At 32.7% G+C, this 20,508-nt stretch overlaps 1 protein-coding gene across 4 annotated transcripts in view; it reads right to left on the reverse strand.

Moving 5' to 3' along the window:
* Positions 1-2,546: 2,546 nt before the first annotated feature.
* The window catches only part of LOC143195879 (major royal jelly protein 9), a 55,306-nt gene continuing 37,344 nt past the window's right edge, over positions 2,547-20,508 (reverse strand). For all 4 annotated transcript variants that reach the window (XM_076403413.1, XM_076403391.1, XM_076403399.1 and 1 more), the window contains 7 exons: positions 18,024-18,230; positions 12,722-12,915; positions 9,309-9,404; positions 6,193-6,430; positions 5,942-6,126; positions 2,996-3,181; positions 2,547-2,939 (listed from right to left, as the gene is read on the reverse strand). In XM_076403413.1, coding sequence (XP_076259528.1) covers positions 2,727-2,939; positions 2,996-3,181; positions 5,942-6,126; positions 6,193-6,430; positions 9,309-9,404; positions 12,722-12,915; positions 18,024-18,230 — 1,319 coding nt within the window. In that variant the 3' untranslated portion in view covers positions 2,547-2,726. The remainder of the gene's footprint in view (positions 2,940-2,995; positions 3,182-5,941; positions 6,127-6,192; positions 6,431-9,308; positions 9,405-12,721; positions 12,916-18,023; positions 18,231-20,508) is intronic.

A 20,508-nucleotide genomic window follows, 5' to 3' on the forward strand; every position in this document is an offset into this window, starting at 1 on the left:
TTGACCATTTGGCATTGGTTATAAAATTGTACAAACTGTCTGATATTTGTAAAGGTATTCCGTAAGAATGGGTCGACGGTTAATTAGAATGAAACAAGCTGTGCGCAGAATATTGATAAATTTCTTTTTTATTTGAAGAGCCCCATATTATTCAAATGTTCGCTAAAACTTATTCCAACTTTATTATCTTGGCAATCATTCCACATCACCAACATTTGTAAGATCAGAAGATTTTCCGCTTGAGAGGTCTAATAACTTGATGGTTATTTAGAAATCTTGATGCTTCATGTTGGCGTGGTTCGGAAGTCTTCTTTGATGGTAATCGGCAAATCCTCTGATAGTGTTCGTAACAATATCAATTTATATCGCGATGGAGATCACAAACGCGTAAATACCAAGGTGCCATCACAATGAACCTTAGCACTTTCTTTTGGAACCTCTGAATCATTTCAACATTGGAGTCATTCAGCCCAATAGCTGAATTCCACATTTTATCACTGGTGTCTGCATGTGCTGAGACAAAATAAGCTTGTTGTAGGTTGTTAGTTCGGAGTTTCGGGCAAGTAACCAATACATTTTCCTGATCTTGATGTTGGGTTCATTGAATTTGTTTTTTATATGCTCCTTCTATCTGGGCTTGGCATCCGAGGTCAAGTAGTGTAGACATACGGAATTTGCATGCCGTTGATAAAGATACGTTGTTGCGTGATGCTATTACTTGTGAATTCAATGGATGTAGATTTTGCTTACTTTGAGTAGCAATTCCGCAAGTGACAGTCATTGAATGAGACTTTAGGAATATGAAATTAAAATTTGGTGTTGTAGCGACTTTGAGGCATGTCGAATTTTACATCGTAGAATAACTGTCTACAAAATACCCAGAAATATAATCCCAGATGTTGAACACGGGCGGGGTGCCAGCAACGCCAACTAGAACCCGATAACGAATAGCTGGCGGCAACTCCGAGACGTTTATCTGGGCTGTTATTGAAGGGTATTTCGATTCATTCACTGCTCAACCATCGTTTGGTTTAAACGTGCACCATCGACTGCCCAAGCCTCGTCTCCAAGTAATACCGCTGTCATCCGTTTTATCTAATTATATTTTTCACATTTTTTTTATATAGCCAATAAATAATGGTCACATAATGTAGACACTACTGTTTCATTTCGTTTTACTTCCGTTCACCGAGCCACATCATTTACTCTAAAAATTATTAAAACATATTATGGCTGACAAAACCTAATCAAATGTTATTCTAACATTTACCTATTTTCATCAACTTTTGTTGCCTTTACGCTTTTTTTATTATCGTCTTGCCATGAGTAGCCCATTGTTCCATTTTGGAATACACAAGTTTCATTTAGGAATACGAAATTATATAAAGAATCTTCCCTAATTTGATTATATTATTTTAAAAGCAATGTTTGGATGTTCCATCAGTCGTCTGGCTTCTCAAAGTAGCCTAGAAGTAATTACTAAAAAGCATGAGTTTTAGTAGTTCAAAATTAGTCATTGTGTGTAAAAAGAGAAAATTCTTAATTAAATATTATTAATAACTATTCTTTAATTGATATTTTTATGAACACAATATCAATAGGATAATTGATATGAACTTTTTAAATAATTTAAATATATATAAGTATTTTGGCGAATGCGCTAGTTATAGGAATTATTGGTGCACGAATGCCTGTCTTGGAGGGGATTTAATATTTCTTATATAATTTACGTCCAACCAATGAAAATACAATATATTTCCCCTTTCAAATGAGAGGGACAGTAACAATATTAATAATAATTAATTTTGTATATAACGCAATTTTAATTTAAATAACTAAAAAGACCCTTAATATCCATCAGTAATTCAGTCATATATAGATCTACTAACTTGATAACTACAGCATAGTCAGATAACATAACATTCTACAGTTCATTTTTCTTAGAATCCTCACTATAGATTCAGTATAGGGATGCCGAAAAACAGGGATATTTACCGATTTATATTATATTGTTGGCGGGGAATTTTAGGTATTTAAAAAATATCGATAATTTTTAAAAAAAGTATCGAACTTTGAATTTCAGATTTCCATATAACCCCCTCCCGCAGGTGTTAACTTATTTTATCGAATATATCGATATTATAACATAGGAATTTTGAATTATAGAACATATTTTTAAAAATTTCGACTCATCGCTCGTGAAAAGAATTTTGCTTAAAAAACTAGGGTTTGTGTGAATGGATATATTCTAAAATATATCCAGATATTGTTTGTAGTGTACCATTATTTTTTAACCATGTTAAAATGTATCGATATTTTTAATAAATCTTTAAAATTACTTAATCACTTAATTAAGATTAGTTACTGCTGTAATATTGTTGTCAATAATTTATCACTCACGTGAATTTACGACTTATGTGGATTAGCTATGTAATCAAGAATCTATGGTTTTTAAACGTAAAGTGTTTTCCTGAATATTTGGGAGAAATGATATATGAATTAAACAATAACGCTCACATAATTCTAATATCAAAATAAAAAATCAATTCTAGGAAAATCTTATATTCAATAATTTAGTTCTTACATTTCAAGAGGTTTTTTTACATATAAAATCATGATTAAGACTTAAAATACCATCCCATAAATTATAATCTAATGACTAATAACTTAATAAATTAAATCACTACTATCAGTGTTATATACAAAGGGTTTTTCTCAGTCTTTTTCTATCCTCTTTTTCCGAGCAATCCATAGCCACCTCCAATCTGATTCGAGGCAAACTGTTTATCTCGACACGAGCTCCCATGAAGAATATCATCCACTCGCACGGCCTGGACGCGAAAATTGACTTCGTTTCCATTGAGGGTACCGGCACCTACCTTTTGAAAACGGCTTGTCATAAACCAGAGTTCTTCATCGCCTCTGAAGTTTCTGACGATCTATATAAGAAGAAAACATAAATTAAATAATACTGGATGAGTTTATTGATTGGTACCTTAATTCCACTGGGGAACTGTAACGTTACTGGGTTATTAGCGATGATATCAAAACGATTGGATCCATATTCCGTCCGGGTATTCCAGCAAGCTAGAGTTATATCCGACAAGAGACCGAAGATCATGATGCCATCTTTGTTGATGACTTCCGCTGCACTTTGTGTATTTCTGGTTTGTCGGTATGTCTGCAATAATAATATGTATTCAAAAATGTATTTTCAGAAATTTAATGTAACAGGTTAATTGAACAGTCCCCGTCCTCACACATAGATGGCTCTACTAAAATTAAATCCATATGTTTTTTAGTTAGCTCTGGCATTAGTTTGAGAATTATAACATTTTGAGTGAAACAAATTTTGTTATTGCGAAAAAAAATTGATAAAAAGGAATTTCGCGTGTTGATAAAATATTGACTTTTGAAGCGAAAAAATACACTTCAAGCAAAAACATGGCTTGATGCCGAGTTTCCGGACATTGCCGCAGGAAAATCAACCATCAAGGATTGGTATGCTAAGTTTACACTTCGTGAAATGGGCACCGAAGACGGTGAACGCAGTGGACGCCCAAAAAAGTTTGTTACCGTCGAAAACATTTAAAAAATCCACAAAATGATTTTGAATGGCCGTAAATTGATATTGAATGAAATAGCAGACACTCTGAAGATATCAACTGAATGTGTAAATCTTATCATTAACGAATATTTGGGCATGAGAAAGTTCTGTGCAAAGTGGGTGTCGCACGAGCTCATTTTTGACCAAAAACAACGACGACTTGATTCGGAGCAGTGTTTGAAGATGATCAAGCCTAATAAACCCGAGTTTTTGAGTCGATATGTGACAATGGATGAAATATGGCTTCATCATTTCACTCCGTAGTTCAATCGACAGTCATCCGAGTACACTGCACACTATGAACCCGCTTCAAAGCATGGGAAAACGCAACAGTCGGCTGGCAAAGTTATGGCTTTTGTATTTTGGAATGCGGATGGAATAATTTTCATTGACTACCTTGGAAAAGGAAGGACCATCAACAGCGACTATTACATGAAGACGAGGACATTTACTGAGAAACATTTATAGGATACATATTAATGAAAATGTGATTCGTCATTTTCTACCAATTTTGTTTCAATTTTGTTACCAATTCGAAAAAATGATATTGGTTTGGCAGTCATCCAGTCATGGGTCAATTCTCGCACTTCCTCGACATTTAAAAACCGTGTACCGGACAAGCCCTGCTGCATATACGTAAATATGTGGTTCAATTGGTTAAATTGACGTCGGAAAATATCTGCAGTAAGACTTGCTGTTGTTGCTCTGGGATTGTGGTGGTAATATGTTAAGATCTATGGATCTACATTATATCGTTAGTCGCAATATGTTACAGAAAACTGTCTTGTTTTTGTATTGCAAGCAATGGAACTAGAATGTTGAAGCAGATCAAAATGGTGTTTTCCATTCTTATGACAGTTATTTTCCTTCTTTTTCCATCTTTCCCGTCGAATACAAAAGCCTGAAATCTTTCGATTTAACAACTTCTAAACTATCTGAAAGTTTTTTGAGAATTTGATTTGGCTTCGTCCAATAAGTTTTGCAATTTGTTGTCCTCGAACATTGAATGGCATTGATATAAAAACACTACTTCTATGTCATCGAAACCAAAACTGATAATTGGAATATCACGGAGCTGCATCAACATAAGTTTCTAGAAGTGTTCGATGGGCTTTGGCAGCAAAGTTCTTCAAACCAAAGAATAAATTAGTGCCTGTGGAAAATACATAGGTGAGTCAATAATACTAAAGGATAAATTATTATTTTATGAAGAGAAATGTTAAAATAATAGGAGTTAATAGTTGTTTAAAATAAGAGTTCATATTTTCATTAATAGATATCGCTAATCAAAATACATGCGATCACCTAATATATAGGTTATAACTATGGTAGCAATCGAAATATATTTGAATACAACTGATTCAATTCTCAATTTCATTTAATTAATTGCTGTATCTAGTGATAACTCGGTATTATAACAGGTTTAACAAGTTTCATTTATTCTTTGAATTACAATTAATTAAAAAATCATAGTTTTTTACTTTAGTTTCTGATTGATGGCGTGCTGTGAATTAAATAGTATCGGCTACATTTGTAACCAACTTCATGTTGAAATTTCATCGACAGGCTTCATTTTTCAGTATTTGTCATTTCGTCGAATTTATCACATTTGCGGGAAGTTTTACCTTTCTACTTCAATTTGAAGATAAAGGCAGTTGAAGTAGATCGAATACTGTGTGAAGCTTATGGCAACCATATTTCATCGGTTTCAACATGTAAAAACTGGTTTCGACTTTTTAAAAGTGGTGATTTTAATACCGAACACAAAAAGCATTCTGGGCAGCTAAAAATCTGAAGACGAGGATTTCAGGGCATTATTTAGTTAACCCGTCAATGGAGATAGTTATCTATTACAATTGATGTATCTGAGTTGCTCGAGTACATGTTGTAAAATCGGTGAAAACAAGGACACATTAAAATAAGAAGAGTCAGAACCTATCTAAGCAATGCTTCACTTTTTATAAAGACACAAAAATGCACGAATTCGTAGATAACCTCAAAACATGCATCATTATTTGGAGATGAAATCTTTAAATTGTCTCAAATATAAGGAATATTAGCAGCTGTTGATAAACAATACTTTGAATAAAATACATTGAATCGATATTTCACAAAAATGCTTAAAAAAAAACCTTTAAAATTTATTCATAGACATATATAATTTAAAAGCATATAGTATAGAGATATTGATTTTGTTACTTCATAAATTGAAACAAAGAATTCGTCTAAAATATCAATATTATTACACAATTATTACATTAAAAATGACAAAAATTACTTAAATACACCGACTATTTCGATTCACATATTTTACAAAATATTTAACGGACTTACGTGGAATATTTCTGGAGATGATGCTGAATTACCCTGGAATCTGGTGAAATTTCTTATGTCAGAAGTGTAAACCCAATTCTCCGTAGGGCTAGACATTGCGTGAAAGAAAAGCACTCTCTCTTCGTTCGGTTGATATGGTGACAAAGCCAGTCCGAGTATTCCATCCATCAACTCGAACGAATCACCTGAACAATCAAGAAGCATCACGCATTATCTATTTTTAAATTCTACATTTTTTAAAATGTACTCACCAGCTATATTATAAGTTCCATAACTAGGATAGGGGTACATGGTTTTATCTTGGATTTTCCATGATCTGTCGTTGGCCGCGTCGTACACTATCAACGAGAAGCCAAGGACATCGGCTACATACACAAATGTATCTCTGCATCCGTTATCTGGATCCCTGACGTCAACGGCCGGCGTGACAAAAAGATACTGCAGACCGATGACTTTAGTGGAAAATTCATGTCGATGAACTACTTGATTCTATAATTGATAATTAAGTATATATTAGCAAAAGTTGAAAGATAAAATATTTAGTATATAATTATAATTAGCGATAAAAAAAGATAGAATGCTGTTTGTTGCATGTGACCGAATCAGCCTATTAAATTCGTTTTAGATTGATACTAATAGGTCATGTTGTTAAACTATACCATGTTGTTGTAATTAGAATATATTTTATTTAGAAAAATATATTTGGCGTATGCGCACAATCATGGGGCCCACTATATTGCATATAATGAACTATAGCCTATTCAATGTGTTTTAATATATACGTCATCAAAATGTTAAATGTATTGCCTGTCGCAATTTGTAATTTAGTTGTAGAATTAGACAATATTTTCCTTCTCATTTTATTCTAGTTAAAAAGCGACATAATGCTGTCTGATATGTTTGAACTTGAAACCCAACTAGCCTGTCAAAGTCGTTATATTGTCAAAGGTACACAAATTATTCAAAATGTTATAATTACCGGTTATAAGCCGTCAAACGTTGTTTTAAGGATTTGTTTTAATAAATTTCAAATCGCCACGGTTTTTATTATTTATTAGTTATTTAAAAACCGTAAGTAGTTTTTTCAATCGAAACATAATTTAACACAATTATTCCAGAGAAAATTGTTAATCTTCAAAGTATCCATAAAAAGCTGAAACATATGCAGCTATTTATTCATAAACAGTTAGGTAATTATTGGCTTTAAGTGGTGTAGAGATAAACCACGAATGGGTTTAATGGAACTTGCAGACCTTTCTTTTAAAAGAATACAATTTCTAAAAACATAACAAAATCAATGAATGATACCCATAGCAAGATGGTAATAAAAAAAGCGTAAAGGCAACACAAGTTGATGGAAAAAGGTAAACGTGAGAATATCTATCGATTAGGTTTTGTTGGTCATAACATTTATTAATAATTCATTGCAGACATAAATATATGTCATGAAATATATCATATAAATGATATATTTTTATTCCGAGTGCAGAATCAGTGTTTGCCTCTAAGTCCAAGAGTGACTACCATGGAGAAATGAACCATAAGGTGCTTTTGCAGTGGTTTTAAAATCAGCTTTTAAAGAACTTGGAGGTACCATTAGTTATTGTTATAGATAATTCACCATATCATAGTACACTGGTGGAGAAGATCCCAACAAGTGCACCAACAAAAGCTGCAATTAAGGAATGGCTTAAAGTATATAAGATAAGTTTTGAAGAAACCATGTTGAACAATGGACTATTTCAAATTTACTTTTTATAGAAATAAGTCCAGAAAATGATATACAGCAGATCATATGGCTGAACAATATGGTCACATAATATTACGTCTTGCTCCCTATTGCTGTATATTCAATCCAATCCAGTTGATAACAAATGCTTATTATAACTGGTTACTACTGGATGAAAAGGGTATTCCATCCAGAGCTGTTTGTATATATGGAACGAAGCATTGTCGACCATAATACCTTCGGATTGGATGAACTCAATAAGATATAAAGAAGAAGTAATTGATAAATGATGGAATCGTGAATATGGTTTAGACAGATTGATATTTTAGTGATTACCTTGGACAGTGACTCGAAAAGTGAAAGTGACTGAAGGAAACTTTCAGGATATTTGATAATGCTGGAATTTCCTGAGACATAGTGATGAGATTGGAAACAACTAAATGTATGCACATAATTAATGGAATATAACTGTAGAAAATAGTATTGTAGGGCGTGAAAGATTTGTGTGCACAGATATGATTGTAATTGTTCAGAACTAAACATGAGCATTAGGTTACAATATACGAGGAGAGAAGGAATACGAACTGTTTTGTAGATACGTTTAATGCATTAGACATAATTCAGTGATTAATTTTATCAAGAATGGTGTACACAGGTAAACATACCATCGAAGGAAACAAAAACTAAACGTAAAAAGTAAATATGCCCTTGAATGAAAGTAAAATACGTTTCTTAGATATACTGTTGGTTAGGTATCATAATGTCTTCTTTCGCTCGCAGTCTTAGACTTATCGGCAGACATTATGATTTGAAAGACGTTTAATTAGTCTCGGAGCAGCCGTAGAAGCTAGGTATCGATTATAGTCACCGTAGACTCGTCATATCTTCGCCACGGTACCAGAATTATCAACGTCTTGTCATCGAAGAAAATGAGCTACGTCATCGAAACATCGAACCCCACAGCGTCGATTATGGGAGTCCTATTTGAGATGTAGTTTATTTTCATACGTCCATAAACCACATTCAATTGCCAGAGCAACGATGAAACAGCATCACAAGTTATATTACATCCAGAAATAACGGTCACATCATGTAAACCATGTTGTTTAAAATTGTTTTATTTCGTTTTTTTTTTTGTATTTTAAAGTCTCCTTTTACCAACGAGGGTTTATCTGGTCGGAACCTACTGTTAAACAATCACAAACATAAATTTACGACCATGCCCCAGCAGGATTCGAACTCGCGACTATCGCAACAGTAGGAGGATCGTTCTGTCGCCTTCACCACTGCGCCAACCAAGCTGGCATTTCGTTATATTAATATAGCTTGTGTACACTTGCACCGTTCTCTGTTATCATACTATGTTATTTGTCCAATAAGATAATATTGTGACAAAGGCAAATGAATGAACAAATTTATATCCGTTTGAAACCTTCTCTCTAAATCTGGGTCATTAACATCGAATTTCAATGTCGATGCCGGCGATAATTGACCGTTGGAGGAAGCGTCAGCGATGTTCCGTGAGTGCTCTCGCAACGGTTGGTGTGTCGGCCACGATCAAATATTACGCAACGAAAGCGCGTGTAAACGCAAAGGTCATTACCAAGGCATGACCGATTATGTTGTTAATACACCCACCGTTTCCAAGTCAAAGGCCAGCAGCTGAGGCGGACAGATGATATTATCGCCGATCTTTCCAGTATCCAGGACCCAGAGCCTGCCACACTCGTCAATCTGAAAATAAAAAAAAACAATAAAATCATTTTAGGGTTTTTTTTTGTGGGCACGTTTGAAATGTAGTATATCACGTTGTAGATATTTACTATTATTGTGTTGACTATCTTTTTTAAATCTCCGCATAATTAGTATTCATCCGATCTGAGTAACTTGTCATTTCATGTTTACGGGCGTGTTTACGTGGTATGATACGAAGGAATAAATACCGATGGGTCTTGCTGATTTTGTAACAGGTATATCTAAATAATATATTGCTTCATTAGAATAGTTCAAGGCGATTTAAAGGAGTTGCCTCACGTACGTAATCTGGCAATTTCTCGGGGAATCTTTGTACCAATTTAAAAGCAAATTTTGGTCTTTTGCGTTGTAGACACCGTTAGGTGTTATCTCATCGAGGAAACATATGCTAAAATGAAATTTGTTGTTTGGTCCAGTGGTGATAATGCGGGATTGTTAATAACATAATTAAAGTGTAAAAACCCAGATTAAAATATGGGAAAAAATTATTAATAAACAACATTTGAAAGCAGCAATTATAAATACTATGTAAATTGAGATTATTAATAGCAGTATATTATAAAAGCGGCTTAGAAAATAAAAAAAAAAGAAGAGATTTTAGATTTTCGATTAATCCTTTTAATTTTTTCATAAATAATAGACAATTCAGTGACTTAACGGACAAATTTTCTCAAAATATATTTATTTATATTTAATGTCTATTGTCAAACTACCATACATATATTTATAATCTATTATGATTAACAACTATTAATAATTAATCGGCTTGCCGAGTTAATTGTTTCAGGTTACTGTAATACCCCTCGTATTTAAAAAATCAACACTATTTATATTTCGGGAATAGGAAGAAAACAAATAGTTTAGCTGCCAATATAATTTTATTACTTTTCAAAAGTACTCGCCACAATGATCGATATACTTTTGCATACGCTTAAACCAATTTTCAAAGCATTTCTTCCATTCCAAATGAGGTATCTTCAAGACATGATTTTTGAACGCTTCAATAGTTTCCGCGGACGATGATCGTTGACCACGCAGTTAATTTTTCACAGTTGGGAATAAAAAGAAGTTATTGGGTGTCCAATCAGGGTTGCATGGCGGATGACCCACCAATTCGATGTTGTGAGTGCTCAAATAGTCTCTTGTTTGGGCCAATGTGTGAGAGCTCGCATTGTCATGATGAAGAACAATGCGGCGTCTCTTTGTTTGTTTTCCTTATTTCACCGAAGACTTCTGGCAAACAAATGGTAGTTTACGAATCAGAATTTACTGTTCTACGATCCTCTAGAGATACTGTTGCAATATGATCAGTTTTCCTGAAAAAAACACCATATTCCATTTTCTTTGAAGTACTTCGTGCGCGAACAACTTGTCTGATTTGGTTCATCTTGGAATACCCATACAGTCATGCTGCTAACTTTCGGGCTCATACGAATATATCCATGATTCGTCACCTCTCACGATTTTATAAGCGTCTTTCGACACGAGCCTGTTTTTGAGCGATTGTCAAAAAATGTGGGATCCAACTCGAACATAACTTTCGCACAGCTAAGTGTTCATGTAAAATCGCATATATGCTGGTGGAACTAATGATTATGGATGCTTCAATCTCATAATAGGTAACATGATGATCTTGCTGAATCATTTGGCACACAGCATCGATTTTTTTTTTGGCACAACAGCCGAGTTTGGACGACCTTCACGAAACTCGTCGGACACCGAACTACGACCCCGATTGAATTCACTAAACTAGCGATACACGGTGGTTTTTGTTGGAGCTTCATCGCCAAAAGTCAAATTAAGTTGATTGATGCATTCTTGTTGTGATAATCCACGCCAAAAATCGTAAAAAATCATCGCACGAAAATGTTCACGATTCAGTTCCATTTTTTGCCGAGACGAAACTTTCAACTAAATATAAAATAAACAAATAGCGTCCGTTCGACAAAATATTCTGAGTACGTATATCGTCAAAAATGTCAAACTTTACGATTGAACCGTCAGATGGACTTACATGGCAACAGTGTTGCCAATTCCCGAAATATAAATTGTGACCCTCGTAAAAAAATAACAGAAATGCTTTTAATTACTCAATATATAAAATTTAAAAAAAAATATAAACATAAATAAACTGATTTTTTATATATTTTAATATGTTACATATATTATAACTATGTATAATACTAATAGTGTGACGGTACAATTAAATCTTGCAAGAATAGTACAGGATTAGTTTTATTTAATTTATGTTATATCGGAACGAGAAAGATCTGAATTCGGCTTTTGAGAGATATCAGTGGAACAGTAAGTAACGAGAGGTGAAACAGTTGACGTTAATAACCATAAATTAATAGGGGCCTCTTTTGAATAGAACAGAGCTGTTTGCTAACATACAATATATTCAATATTTATAAGATACGTTTCTTAAGGTTCTTAATACGTTAAATATAAGTGTGAAAGATATTTGATATTAGGGCCCAATTTTGGTGGGCTTTCTATTAGGTGCTTGCATGTATTGTGCTCATTTTTTCACTTAAGGAAATTTATTTGAGAGAAAAATTACAATATATGATAATCAAAAATTGGACATGGATGATACTATGACGAAAGAAACACGTTGGAATGGTAACGATATAATAATCGATCCGTTTTCACACTTTTTCGTTATTTCGAAACCATGTCCCTGCCAAGCTGTGCTTTGTCAATCTAAACAAGTGGAAATTAGAGGGTGCTATGTTTGGTGAATATGCTGGGTGTGGCAGAAGTTTTTATTTGAGGTATAACAGTGCATACTAGGGATGCAGAAAAAAAATCACTATTTTTTAAAGGTTTATAGAAAATATCACTATTTTTTAAGAGATTTAGGAAGAATATATATCTTTTTAGCCTGATATTTCACTAGTTTTATTTTTTCTTACAAATATCGATATATTTTTGTAAAATATCGATATTTTTTAAATATTGATATATTTTTTCGGTGGCCAACACCCTTAGTGCATACTTCACAAATAAATCACAATGTGGATGACTTTGCGTCTTTCACTCGCTTTTGCTGTTATTTTTTGCAGCAATTCACATTCGCTCTTAGCAGCCTGTGTCGATGGCACTTTAGGATTTGACATTCTAAAGAATTCGTTTAACCTTATATGGTATATTTACGAAATATAGTAGAATTTTTCAGCAAAAACCGACCCTTTATGTTGAAATACGTGGCAAGATGTATTCTAGTTCCCTGCGGATATAACTTGGGAAGTATATGTTAAACTATTATACAATGTTTTTTAGAACTGACTCACCTTTATACGAAATACTGAAACTATCCTATTTCTAGCGCAGTTTTCGGAATTTCTATGCCAAGACCAGCTGGGATACGGCCGTATTACTGGATTTCCGGAGTAGTTACGGTCGGTTACAATACCTAATGTTACTGGAATACCCGTGACGAATCTTGGTATCGTCACAAATATATGGTTTCTACCTGAGTTCGCACCTGAAACAACATTTTTTTAAATTAAATATATTTAAATCGAGCGATTTAAAATAACTGTTAAATTATTTAGCATTTTTCTGTAAAAACTAACGTAATACTGGCTTGTGAAGTAATTATGGATATGTTTGGATGGAATAATACCAAAACAAGCACTTTAAGATGATCGCAATAAAATTTAATTAGTGATTTTGTTCTGATATATTCTCATAATCGAAAAATGTTTAAAAGATAAAAAAAATCCTGAAACCCGTGTCCGAAGTCTCAGCGCTTCCTAACGGATCCAGTTCTTAACCGATTTCGAAAAACGAGGAGGTTCTATGTTTGGCTGATTATATATTTTTCTAATGAATGTTCGCCGATTTCTCCGTTAATTGTGGTCCGAATTTCAAAATTCTTTTTTTATTCGAAAAAGTGCACTTCCGAGGTGCTCCCGTTGGAACCAAATCAGGATCTCTTAGGGTAAAGGGGGTAAGAAATCGAGAGAAACGCTCAAATTTCAAAGGGACGTACAATGTTTTCACATATTTTTTATCTATAATAATCAGATATTTGTGTATAATGTTATTGCTGAGCTGATGAGACGGAAAACCGGAAGTCGTTCAGTGCAAAGGCTATTCAGTTTGTTTATTAAGCATAAACTATAGCTATGCTTCTATGGTGCATTAGTTAAAGGCTTTAGCTCCCAAACGGAGGTCGCCTGTTCGATTCCCAAGGGGGACAATAACTTTTTGTAATTGATTAGTTAGAACATTTCTTACATCAACTAGGCTAGGTAGCCATTTTTTCTCATACGGGATGCACCTTTACTTGACCTACCAATTGTAATATTAAATAAAATAACTGCGTAGTTTATTGAGTAAATATTTTTAACAAAAAAATTGAACCGACTTCAAAAATAAATAAGGAACTCACTAAAAATTTAAAAAATAATCAAACTTAGAACTTTAACACAGAAGAAAAACGTTTTAAAATAAAATATGTATTATAATATTTAAATTAATTTATTTTAATAATTAATTATTTAATTTATAATTATTAAACCTAATTACTATATACACACAATTTAGCTTATACCTACCTAAACCTATTTTTCTATTTACAATATTATTTTAACTACTACCAACTGATCACGTTGAAGTCGGTGCCGAGCCCAAACTATATATAAAAAGGTAAATTACCAACAAAACAAATCAAAATTTATATAATTGTTTGGGTTGTCGAAATATATCTATGTTAAAAAACTATCGATATTTTCCGTTTGATTTAAGGTTTAATATATTTTGGTAGTTAATAGTAAGGCTTTATTAAAAATTTGGATATATTACAAACATTATCGATATTTTTTCTCCGATATATCGATATATCGAAATATCGATATTTTTCTCAGTGGCCGACACTCCTAGGTCAGACATGTCTTTAATACGATAATTAATAAATACCAAACGTATGTTTTATTTCCTTTACACTCTTAAAAGTCAAACACATGTAAGTTAAATAGGACAGAGGTACTCCCTAAGTATGTTAATTATGCGCTTCTATTGTCTATTGAATTGCCTTTTTATTTCTTTTATTTATTTAATATTTTTCAGTAAATAATGGATCTAGTGGGTTTATTAATAAAATAATTTTTCTATAACTTATTAATTTTATTATTGAACTATTTAAATGCTACTAAAGAAAGTGGTTAATTATGTTGTTAAAAAAGCTTCAGTTGGTTACAGTGTCATCCTGTTAATAAAATCGCATCACATATGAATGTTATTTAATTTTGGCCAAAATAAATCTGTTATCGTCGTTCAGTAATGTTAGTCGATAACAGTGATGCCCTCGCCAAAGTTATTTTCTAATAGTACAGAACAATGATGAATGCTGTCCCAAAATCCGTACGATACTAGTAACTTTGTGGATAAGTTACTACTTGGTGTACTTTTTGAGGGTTGGCATCATTCCATATACAATAAAATGTGTAACAGGCTTAGTTCTTACACATGAAATGCTTTCTAAAATTTGTAACTTGCCATCGTAATTTATGATCAGTACCTAAATAATAAACAACACGTGTCCGGCGCTAACCGTGTCCTTAATCATAGTATTGGTCCTCAGTCAACAATATATAAATAGAAACATAACTGATTTAGAAGAGGTTTTAGAAAATGAAAACAAATGGCTAAATATCCAATTGCTTATATGCCAAGTAATGATATAACAAGAAGATGTATTTGATAATTTGTATGTATTTACGAATAAAAACAGCAATAGAAGTATATAAAAAAAAATTAATTAATCTTATAAAATTCTTCGTTTTTACATTCCAGAAGACTGGAAAGTGATAAATATTCAGTTGTTTAAGGATATAGAATATATAAGTTTTTATACAGATATTTCCACTAAGGTAGAGGCTTGGGACTACTTCTGTATCCACTCTACACTGCTGATATCCTAACAAAAAAAGAAACAGTACTTGGACCATTTCCCGACGAATCAGTTATTATAGCAAAAGATATATCTTTGTCTAAGTCTATCTGTGTCTGTCTGTCTAATGGTTGCAACTGTATATATAAATTATAACTCTTTCATAATCCAGAAACTATCGTCAATGTGGCTAAAGTTACTAATATGTAGTTATGATCTATGTATAACTTGGAGCTCACATAAACGCCACCGAAAGTGGTTTGTGCTGGTTCATGGTGGCAGCGTATCTAGCGTTAGGCTTTCAGCTTTCTCCCTTGTACGCATTGCACGTCCATCATAGCTGGAAGTGTAGAAGTGCGTGCACTAGTAACAGTAATGTTCATTTATTTATTTATTTTGAGAATTTAACTTAATCCTAGCGAGGCCTACTAACTTTAGTGACAGCAGATCTCGCGCATTACTGTTAGGTCATAAGCTGAACGTACTATCGTACGTCGTGATACTATATACTTTTCCTTCATACATGTCATAGTTCATCCAAGCACAGCTTATCATTGCTATCATTTATCGCTATTATCACTATTATCCATTATATGTTGTTTGTTAGCTATATAAATGCATTATATGTGGTTTATAGACTATCTGAAGCAGTGTATAAAATAGTACAGTGCTAATAGTAAGATCTCGTTCGTCTACTTCCCTTGATCTCATTGGACGTCCATTATTGGTCGTGTTAGAGAATAAGCTGTTAAGTTGTGCCGTGTGCATTTGTTATCATTTACTGTTATCAGTTACTATAAATGTCTATGTTTTAATGATTGTCCATCAATTATTGACCACTATGGACAAGTTTATTGCTAACCATCTTGGTTAATTAATCATCTTTTATTGAGATTATCAGTACCATCTGCTACCAGTATTTGTCGATATATTCAATTATCGATACAATTATTATTGAAATTATTATAGATGCCAATATTTTGACTGCCAGTACCGTTTTATTTTAATTACCTGACAATAGAAATATCTGTCTACGTAATATCTCAATTGTATTTTAAATCCACTCCTGCCATTGAAAATTGGTTGCTCAGGTACGTTTTTATATGATTGCAGAATTATCACCCGACCACCTCGACAAAAAGATCTGGCACGCTTATTTGCATTATTCATTTTAATATTTATTGAGAAAATAGTTGTTATATCATTTATTTAGATCTCTGCTTTTATTTATCTATGATATCTAATTATTTATTAGTGGTTTCTTAAATATAATCTTTAAATTACGCCCTGGATAAAAAACAATAATTTGTGGGAACTATTGACTGAAATCGACTAGTGACTCTTTAGTAATTGGTTACTTTTTACTATCGACTCTTTCATTCGCTATTTTTAGTTCGACTGATTTTACTACTTTTTACCAGTGACTGTTTCAGTGGACTGTGTTCAACCGCTATTTTCGGTCCGACTGATTTTGTTACTATTTACGATCGACTGTTTCAGTCGTTTTTTTAGTATTTTTGGTTCTACTAGTTTCATTCGACTGATTTTTAACGTTTCTGGCTCTGTCGTCCTAGCCGCGAACTTGACAAAAATGTACCCAATTTATGCTTACATAGATTTATACGTAATATATGTAGTTTTATGATTTTTTTGGTAGTTTGCTTATAAATAACAATATATTTATTAATATTATAGCATTTTGGTACGATGTTTTTCAAAATTGTTGCTGTAATAGGGTAAAAAGATTAAAATTGGGAATGATAAATAGTAATATATTTTGACTATTTGTATGGCAATAATAATATTCCATAATAAATAAAGCATTTACTTTATTTACAAAGCCTATAGTAGTTATTGTGATATCATTTTTAATTATATTATGGATTAGTTTTTTTTCTATGATTAGCTATATAGGTTTTTTTTTATTTAGTATTTATGGTTATTTTACATCTTTAGTTTTTAGGTTTTTTTTAAGTTCTATTGTATTGTCTGTTTTTATTATAGTATATTATTTAAAAATAGCAGTTACACATTAAAATACAATAAAACATTTGTGAGGTATAATTCTATTCCGTAGAAAAATTCCATTTCTTTTTACAGATCCACAGAATATTTAAATATAAAAGTAATTCTACTTTGATTAAAATTTAAATTTAAATTGCATGTTATGCATAATTATTATAATAGTATTTAGTAATAACTTTTTTCCTTCTGGTTTTAAAAGTTAGTTCGTGAAGGAATGTATACATCTCCGTCCCTCCCTTCTACTACCGTTGGAAAATATAACCACTTATATAATTAACTACCCAAGCAATTACCTTCGTCCTTTCCTCTCTCACAATTTATGCAGAAAAGGATTCGTCCATCTTCGTCTTACATCACTAATTGAAAAAAATAGTCGAACCGGATTACTATTTTCAGTCGCTAGTTTTCAACTGTTTCGACTGTTTTGCGACGATCGACTGTTTCGACTGTTTTCAGTTTATAGTTTCGAACGCTTATTAATTTGTAAATTCAAATTGTATGAACCTTCTCTAATGTAAGGTGTAATTAATACCGAAAGATGTTCGCACTGACTGCAGCTTAGGTTTAGAAACCAGTTATTCGACCAAAATGAAATATGTTTAATTTAATTATCCAATTTAAATGCAAAACGTTAGAACCAACGGTTATTGTAAACATAAATTTTAACTTACGTGAATAGTAAACGTCCACATCGATAGGAGCTATAACTCCCGGCGTGAAATAACCGGAAGCTACGTCGGCATCTCTCTGCGCCGTCGAACTGTAGTCGAACTCGAGCTGCTGCCATTGATGAACGACTCTGGGGATTTTCGGGGATTGAGCGTTCGATGGGTAAACATTCGAACATATCCCCAGGGCGATACACAGGTACTGAGTGCCTGAAATTAAAATTCCTCTTTCATATAAACAACACGAATTCGATTAGTATGTAAATCTGAGTGTGTAATTTGGTTATGGTGATTGTTCCGAAGGTCGAACATTATTGTACGTGTGTCGCCGTACTGAATATTAAATTATCTTATATAACATCGACAGAGTTGAAGGTCAATTATTATTTTCTTGGTGTTTTTGTAATTTTCTTGTTAAAAGTTGTTGGCCTCATTCATATGTAACAATATGAAAATATATTTTTACTTTTGTCGAGTCATTTTGATTTAGTTATAGAAATTGCTACATATGAACCAATATGAATGGTGCTTGTGATTGTGTATACCATGGTAAACAAACTAAACTCAACTATTTCTTCGTTGCAAAATAATCACGAAGAGACAAGTCAGGGCTATAAGAAGGGTGCTCAAGGATTTCCCAGCGCATTTATTCCAATATATTTCTTGTCACTGCGTTGTGTGGCCTGGCGTTGTCATGGGGGATGATGACGTCTCGAATGAGCACACTCCGTCATTTACTTCGATACGTGATTCTTGTCGACTATAAAGACTCAGAATGTTTTGGTTTTGGTTTTGACTAGGTAGCCTTAGGTCGGGTAAAATTCTTAATACCTAATTCAGGAGTGTACTTATCAACCCACGTCTCATCACAAGTTACAATACGACTCAAAAAAAACATCGTCAAATTTCCGATGGTTTAAGGACTTCATTGGTTAAAAATTTTATAATGATCCGTTGTGCATCAGGTGAAGGTACCTAGCGATCACTCATGACTGTACTGCGGATAGAACCCAGCACAGTAAAATTACCATTTATATTTGATTTCCCCTCGTAATTATATTGTATCATTATATATAGTCTATTCAAAGTTTTTTTAATAATGCGTAATGGATATTTGTGACGTCGAAATATTGCAATGTTGCTGCATTAACTCGAGTTAACATGAGTTTTACTTCAGTTTGGCTTCTACACACAAAAAAATTATAATCTAAATAAAATAATTGAACAAAAATAATAATAAATCTTTAGTTATTTTGATAAGTCGTCATAATTTTATTATAAATGTTTTTTAGCTAAATATTAGTGTGGATACTGGGAATAACATCGCTTAAAAAATGAATAATATTACGTTAGATTCACCCAAGAAAACCTATCTACATACAAGTGCGTGACGAATCTCGACCATCTTGATATTGGCTCTGTTCCATTGGCTCTTAAGTAAACATAAAATAATTAGGGACATGCAGCTTTTTGAGGGATGTAAGACATCCTTTCATACACTCTTACAGGGCATAGGGTTTAAGTGGTGTAAAGATAACCCTCGGAGAGGTTTAATAGAACTTCCAGACATTACCTTAAAAATAATTGAATTTTTAAAGGCATAAAATAAGACCAAGGAAGATAAACTATTTGAATTTGTGTATCTTGATGAAACTTATTTGAATATTTCAAAATGGTTCAATGTGGCACCTTTGGCAAGGCAGTAACAAAAAAAGTGTAAAGAATAGCATTCGATTATGTTTTGTTGGTCATTATATTTACTAATAATTAATTGCAGATATATTGATGGTCGAGAAGGATATTCCATTCAAAAAATGTTTGGATACTCTATAAGACATATAGAGGAAGTATTGATAAATGGTGGAATTGTGAACATGTTTTAGACAGATTAGAAATTAACGGTTTAGTGATTGAATTGGGCAATGAGTGAAAAAATTAAAGTGACTGAAGGTATGTATGAAAGAACTAAAGGTATGTATATAATTAATTGAATATAACTGTAGAAAATGGTATTGTAGGGCTCGAAAGATTGGTGTGCACAGATATGATTGTAGTTGTTCAAAATTAAATATGAGCATTAGGTTAGAACTTATGAGGAGGTAATGAATACTAACTGTTTTGTAGATATGGTAAATGCATTAAACAGAATTCAGTGATTAATTTTATGAAGAATGGTGTACACAGATAGTAGAAAAAGAAATAAAATATACAGTGATACCAAGATGACTTGAGAAGTAAATACACCATTGAAGGAAACAAAAACTAAACGTAAAAAGGTAAATATGTTCTCGAATGAAAGTAAAATACCTTTCACAGATATACAGTTGTTTATTAGGTGGACTAGGTCTCCAGGGGGATACCGCTACATAAAAAAACGCGACTAGAAGCTCTATTTCATGGATGGTGTGGAAAAGAGTTAAATGTGAACCAAACAAATCTAGCCTACAAACTATTATACCTGTGTTCTTAATTGTAGTTTTAAGTCTTT

Source organism: Rhynchophorus ferrugineus, unplaced genomic scaffold (assembly GCF_030347505.1).
Source record: "Rhynchophorus ferrugineus isolate W39M unplaced genomic scaffold, kcgeb_rfMv2 rfM1, whole genome shotgun sequence".
In the NCBI taxonomy this organism is placed as follows: domain Eukaryota; kingdom Metazoa; phylum Arthropoda; class Insecta; order Coleoptera; family Curculionidae; genus Rhynchophorus; species Rhynchophorus ferrugineus.